Below are 7,358 nucleotides of genomic sequence, written 5' to 3'. Positions count from 1 at the left end.
AAAGTGAGAGACTGTGCCCTTTGGGAACTGGGCAATGCACCCTTAATAAGAACAACCCTCGAAGCAGCTCTGATCATCTCAGATGGTGAGAGCGCTGGGCATGCAAGGAAGAGGTCACCATGGACCTCCAAGAAGGACTCCACTCCTCTTGACGGACTGAAATTGAGTATTTACAGGGTGATGGATGGAGAGTTGAAATTTGGAAGATGTATTGGAAATGTGGTGGGGGGAGGAGGAAATGCTTTTGTGGAGTTTTCATTTTCCAGGTGTGTGTGTGTGTGTGTGTGGGTGGGTGTGTGTGTGTATGGTTTTTTTTCCTTTTGTAGTTTAGTTAATAAACCTTTTTTTTTTCCTAAGCTAGAGGCCTGCTTTGCTTATTTCCTGGTCACATTTCACAGCAAACACCAGGGAAGTATATTTTCATGGGGCACTGGCATTGTGCCAGTGTCAAACCATGACAGTGGCAAGCTGAAGTAAGACACAAAAACATCTGTCATTTATGGGTGACTCTAAGTTTTATGAAATATCTTTATGATGCACACTAATGGCTTCACAAATTATTTTTCCACTACTTAGAACTGATAACATTTTATACATTACTCAACAGGCACTACCTTGTTTTTTATTTCTCTCTTATTGTTACTTCCTATGATCACACCACAAGACCACCAACCACTCTTCACGTTAACAGCAGCAATTATAAACAATGAATCATCTTCATAGTCTACACAGTGCATGCAACATATTATGGAGGGCTAAGCAGTTAGTTAAACCACAAGAATACTGTACGACTTTGCTAGACACTTTTAAAGTTAGTCCTGATAGGTGTGTAAGTGTAAAACTACAGCTAAAATGCTTCTTACTGTAACATGGAAGAAAGGTGCATAGCAAACCACCTGAAAAAGGGAAAGAATGTACATAATTTAGTCAACATCAGACTAAAATACATCATAGGGGGTTGCATGCAGCTTCCTCAGTGAAAAGCATGCCTGATATCCCTCCCTCACCACTGAGAACCATAACTGAATGTGCTATGCATGTCAGCAAAGAGGATTGCTGGAAAGATTATGCCTGGCGGGTAGCACTGACTCCTTTCATAGAGCTCATGTCAACTTTTGACCCTAACTCACATTAATCTAAAATAATTTTCTGGTTCGCACCTACCTACTCTGTCTGCCGCAGAGTTCACTAAGGTAGCCATTTCCTCTGAAAACAAGACTGGCAATGTGGACTTCTAAATAATCTCAGCTTTATGCCCTCTATGGTACAATTTTACAATGAAAGAATTACAGTGGAACCTCTACTTCTAGTACTTAAGCCAGCGTACAAGATCCACTGTTTTCTTCACTATACTAATGAGACAAAAAAGACCCCCTTCCCTGCATGGTATTTTAAAACCCCACATATAAAAGTGGTTCTTAAGTACACAATAGTGATTTATTAAATAAGAGAGATTTCCCCCTCTGGAAACAATAAAGAAAAAATCAGAGATTTTGATCTGATTAAAGAGATTTTGATTTGATTAAGAAAAAATGAAATTTTGAATCTCATTAATCTAGTAGATTGAAATTATTACACATGAAATGATACACATGTATTAACAGGATGAAAACAGACTAAAGCATTCTCTACTGTTTTACTTTGTTTTCTGAATAACATATTTTGCATTTGGAACAGGTGGAAAATTGGCAAAACCCAAGCTTAATTTTCTCTCTTGATTTTAACCAAAAGGTTATTGTAATACTTTTTCTTGTTTGTTGTTTGGCTTGAGCATGAAAGCGTATCGGTTTTAAATGGTTCTGAAATATGATACTCAAATTTTCAGTAAAATGACTGAGAATAATTGTCTCTACTTATAGCCACTCAATCATTTCCAAATCAGCTTACTTCACAAGTAGAAAAAAGCTGGTTTTTCCCAACTTTGGGACCCATAACTTATGATACATACATTTCTGAGCTACCTTTATCTTCTGCATGCTTTAGAATTAGGGACTTAAAATAGTAGTCATTAAAAAAATCCCTAAATTTCTCATTCAGAGAAGCCATGCTTTTATACATGAAAACAATGCCTGATTTAGGGGTTTGCAAACTGTCCTTTAATTAAAAAAAAAAATTAAAAGTAGAAAGGGAAATCACATAGAAACTACATTTTAATTGGAACACATTACTATTCAAAATCTTAATATTCAGAAATCAGGTCTAATCTACTATGTGATAGTTGTTAAAAATAGTTACTTTCCCTCATTTTTCATAGCATATGACACTCCTAGATCTCCACACTGCCAATCCATGCTCCATGTGCTTCTTTCATGGGCCATCTTCCTGATGAAGATGGGGAAGATACGATATGACACACTCAGAGGCATCTCTCTGTGGCCCTAAGGTGCAGAGATACACTGTAAAGACACATCAGAACTATCACACAGTTCAACTCTGCTACTGGGTTGCCCCCTCAGCATAAGCCTAAGGCTCTTTTTGGCCTCATATCAAGAAAGGAAACTGCTTAAGACGCAGTTATTGTCAGTGTCTGACCCTGTGATGTGGACCAGCCACAGCCACAAGTGGACTCACAACACTTGATGGCCCAGCTACTGACTCCTGCACCCCAGCCAGCTGTTTGCCTAAGCTCCCTCTGTAGTCAAGGGAGGAAAACTGGTATGCTTAAGATACTTTCACCTGTTATATGTCAAACCTTTAGGATAAGGGAAAATCATGTCCTAAATGCAGTTTAGGTTTCTCACCACTGACTGTGGAAGAGTTCTAGACAACCAGCTTAAATATGGACATGAATAATAGAGATTGATTGCACAGGTCTTACAGTCACAGACAGATGAAAACATTTTATTAATTCTTATGAAGGATGACTTTACTTTGAAGCCTAATGTCATACAGTTGCATTTAACACTGAAACCTAAATAGATACAGTTTAAAAACATCCACCTGCAAATGTAAATCAAATTACTGTTTTATAGACCAAAGGAATCATAAAGCAACATGAATTAAAATAATCATAGGCAAGGTGAAATGAATTGCTTATTTATTTAAGAAACTCACCTTATTTCCATTACCAAAGAAGAATTGATTTTCCAACCTCCTGCAGCATGTTGGAAAATTGAGGAGCCACTCTTTTGAATTATCTTATCGGAGTTATTGATCATTGATCTACTCAAACTCAGTATACCATCTCTGCAATGCAATATAGAAAGCACACAATTACATCAAGGATAACTCCAGTTTAAGTAATTTACATCCCAAGCACCAGCAATATATCGTTTTATTCACAAAAAAAAACCAACTATCTCTTAGCTTTCTAAAGAAAATAAACTGTAACAGAAAAAGTCTATGACAGTTATCTGTAATAGTTGAATATGCAAATTAGGAGCTTAAATTTGTTTATATTTGTCATGGAATAGCCATAACAAGAACTACAATAAACTCCAAATTGTGAATCTGGACAAAACTTCATTATGATTGTGAGGCAGATTCTGCACTTCTAGGTTCCAAATTTCTAGTACTAAACTAAGAATCAAGTGTTACATTTCAAGCCTTTGCCCAGCTCATAATCTGCAATACTGGTTTAACAGATATTTTTGGCCTCCTGCTTAAAAATGCTAAAGATTTTTAAGTATGGAATTCTGGAGTTTAATGATATAAAAAATACAAAATTTTCCTAACACTTCCTGAAACTTTTGCTTGCACACATCCAAAACATTCCAATTGTCTTATCCTGTCCATCAGCCTTATCATCATCAAGGTAACCTTAAAAGAAATAAATACTGTAAGCTTTGGGTGATGACCACTGAACACCTGGTGAGCTAGCATAAGATGCAGTAATATTAGCCAACAGGATAACATAAATGAGACAAAGAAGCCAAATGCTACAAGCATAACTTAAGGTGTTATGACTAAAACTCATTTTTATCTCCACATCTTTCCATTATCATCCATAGTGTATCATCCGTTGTCTTTTAGATGCCAGAGCAATGCTCAATTGAGTTCAAACATGGCCGTTAATCACAAATATATCAAAGTTGTTGGAGGCAAGAGTCCACCAGAAAAAAATGTCTTGTAACTCAGGTGTGCACAGGACAATAATACACAGAAATCTATTTGTCTGTCAAATAAGCATGCTCTGAAATACTGGCAATAACAATAACTTGGAAACAGAATATCTGACCCAGGCCCTTCAATGAACAAAATGGTAAAGATGTGAGACTGAAAACTTTCCAGAACTGCTGACTTTTGTTTTTCTGTGGCTGTAATCTTCGATAACAATGGTATCAGAACCCTTAGTAAGAAACACAGCAACATTACTGGCTGTATGTAAAGCAATAATACTTAGTAAAATATACAACAGACTAAACACAAGCAATAGAAAATTAATTAAGGGCAATAGGACATTAATTAAGCTAAATTAACAAAACTGGTAATATGCAGTATTTTCTAAAATGTGCTGTCATTGCAAAAGCCCCTATAACTAACAAATCATTACCATACTCTTCACCAAAACCATCCTGCATTACTTGCAGCTCCCTTTCTCCCTCACCCTCATGCCAACCAACACCCTGCAGCCCAGACATCACACTGGTGCAGAGGTAAGGCTGCCATCTACCAAAAACCAACAACTTTAGGTTCATGACCTGTATGCAACTTACCCAAATCCTGCTAACTTGAATGCATGGGAAGATGCTGCAGAAGTCCCTAAATCCAATAGCCAGAATACAACTAATACTTTTTGCTATATAAGTTTTTTTATTCTCTAAAACTTTTCCAAAATTGTTGTAATAATATTAATTACATATATATTCCTGCATATATTTTCTACATGCATTGAGTGCATGCATCTAAAGGAAAATTACCAAATTACATCCAGGTAAAGCTCTCAGTCTAAGGATACTTCAGAGATGTCTCTAGTTTACTCTAGATTAAATATTATTTAGTACACACTTGAAAAGTGAAACAAGTGACAAAACTTAGCAACAAAATGCACTGCCAACACTCAAACCATAGCACTTGATACGTGGCTGATTTCCATAGTCATAATTTACAACTGCAGTGAATTACACAGATTGTACATTGAAAAAATGTTAAATTATGTTCTTATGAAAGAAGATCCTAAGCACTTTGTGTTCAAGTTATTGCTATGAATACAATTGTGCTCATTTAGATGCTCCTCTCCCCTTTACTAGATTGATTTTCACTTAAAGCACTATTAAATAAACTAATACAGAAAAATCAAAACTTTCTCCTGGTAATTCTTCATTGTGCAAATAAATGAAAGAAACGTGGATTATTTTGTATCTTCTAGAATCACTGCAAATCCTCTCTGATATAACTGAAAGAACTGCCATACTGTGGCAGCAACTTACAACTGACAGTGTCAGCCTTCACTTTGGATTACCTTGCCTTGGTGACCAATCAGACCTATATAACAAGACTCTCTTCTCATAGTTCATTAAATAAAGTAACTGACTTCAAGGGTATTCCATTTCAGTAGAAGATGACACTGTCTAAACAACACTACCCTGCCCATAGCATGCACGTTTCATTACTTGCTTAACCTTTAAAGGGACATTACTGTCTATTAGAAGTAGGGCGCACTTCACAGTAATTCTCCTAGCACACTTCTCTATGAAAGTGCACAGCTGGTTTAGAGGTTCTCATGTAATTTGGAATTGTATATAGCCAGTCCATTTTGAATAGTCTGGTGCCACTAATAACCATAAAATGGGCCACCTTGTACATCCATAACTTCTGAAAGTAAAATAACCCATGGAAAACTGACTTTGCTTGCCCACATGACCAGTCAAAAATAACCCAACATCCCAAACCCCTAGTCCAGGAGAAAGGAAAGTGTAACATCAATAGGGGCGGCAGTGATGAGCAACACATTTTTAGGCTATTTTTTTGCTTCATACAGTAATGAATGGGATGACAGGCTGTGAAGAGAAAAAATATTTCCATAGTGAAAGTGAGTAGTACCATACAGCACAAGAAGTCTCCCTGATAAAGAAATAGAAATATCACAATGACTAATCAGAAGTATATTATAGCTGTATTTTAAAAGGTTTGTTAGGAACATAGGTATTTATAACTAAACACACTTGTTTCCTTCCATTTAATATTAAAACAACAGTTCATTTTAGTAAGGTTTTAAGTTGTGTCAAACAATGTGCAGTGAGCGGAAGGCAGTTTTTTCATTGCAAACTTATATAAAGTGATTTCTGAACAATTTCATCAGTTCCTTCTAGTCTGAGAGGAAGGAGCACATGCTAAGAAACATGGGTATCTATGACAATTCTACCTCACATGTTCATTTTCACATCTGTTTTCACACAGCTGTAACCCCAAATTTTAAACTTCTGTACATCTCCTAAGAGCAGAGATACGTTTGTGGTAGAAACCGGGTTACACCCAGGCTGAACAAGAGGAAGAGATACCAGAAAGCTGTAAAAATCTTGAATAAAAAAGGAAGCAAATATTGCACACAAAGGTGAGGACAGCCCCTGTCCTCAGCATGTGCCAGGGCGACAGCTGTCCAGCCGTGCTCAGCTGCCTGTGTCCCCCTCCCTCACCAGACTGCCTGAGAAAGAGGGATGTGCTTTGTCTTTAACTCCGGGGCCCAAGTAGGCTGTACTCAGCTTCCTCCAGGCCTGTACGGGTACTTACAACCCCCTTATGCCTCCTCCTTAAATTAAGGCAACGGCTTACACAAGAGGACAAAAATCTGCTGAGAAAGAATTCTACCCACGGTCGACATGCACAAACAAATAGAAAGTGTGAGTTCCTACTTAGCTTTTATCGATTACATTGAACGACCAATAAATTTATGCATTGCTCCAGAGAAACCAAAATCTTATACATCACTATGGAAAAACCAGCTTGGCTGAAAACCCAGCATCTCCAGAGAACAGCTGCAAGATGGGACAAAAATGAGGAATGTAGGATGAATTCACACACATAAAGAGAAAGCTGAGCTGCAAATATAAAAATGGCAAGGAACTCCTTGTCCTTCGTTTTGAGTCAACCATAGGCAGCAAAGAGAAAGAGTATGTAACAAATGGTCTCAGCGAGGGACCAGACTTTCCCGGGGAGGAAGCTCGAGAGCTAAGAGCGCTACACTTTTCTCAGAGCAAGAATCCTTAAGAAAAAGCCAAGTTAAGCAAAGCTTCCAGGCAAACATCAAAGACGGAAGCAGACGTTCACCCGCATCCCACCACGCCTGACTGCGAAAGGCAAGAAACCGAGGCACAATGAGCTCCAGCGACTGCCGCCGCCGCCACCACCTCGGGCCGTCCCGGTCTCCGGGGCAGCCGCGGACAGGTGAAACTTCCCAGGAGCGCCCCGTTACGGCGGCG

The 7,358-nt window shown here is 38.1% G+C and overlaps 1 protein-coding gene across 1 annotated transcript in view; it reads right to left on the bottom strand.

The window, feature by feature from the left end:
* ST8SIA4 (ST8 alpha-N-acetyl-neuraminide alpha-2,8-sialyltransferase 4) overlaps positions 1-3,124 on the bottom strand; it is a 49,425-nt gene extending 46,301 nt beyond the window's left edge. Inside the window, exons 1-2 of the mRNA XM_031062819.1 lie at positions 3,055-3,124; positions 864-896 (exon numbers count right to left, since the gene is read on the bottom strand). Of these exons, the coding sequence (XP_030918679.1) occupies positions 864-896; positions 3,055-3,065 (44 nt within the window). The 5' untranslated portion in view covers positions 3,066-3,124. The remainder of the gene's footprint in view (positions 1-863; positions 897-3,054) is intronic.
* Positions 3,125-7,358: the final 4,234 nt, after the last annotated feature.

The sequence above is a fragment of the Geospiza fortis genome, unplaced genomic scaffold (assembly GCF_000277835.1).
Source record: "Geospiza fortis unplaced genomic scaffold, GeoFor_1.0 scaffold208, whole genome shotgun sequence".
NCBI classification, from domain to species: Eukaryota; Metazoa; Chordata; class Aves; order Passeriformes; family Thraupidae; genus Geospiza; species Geospiza fortis.
This window is presented reverse-complemented; position numbering and strand designations above follow the sequence as displayed.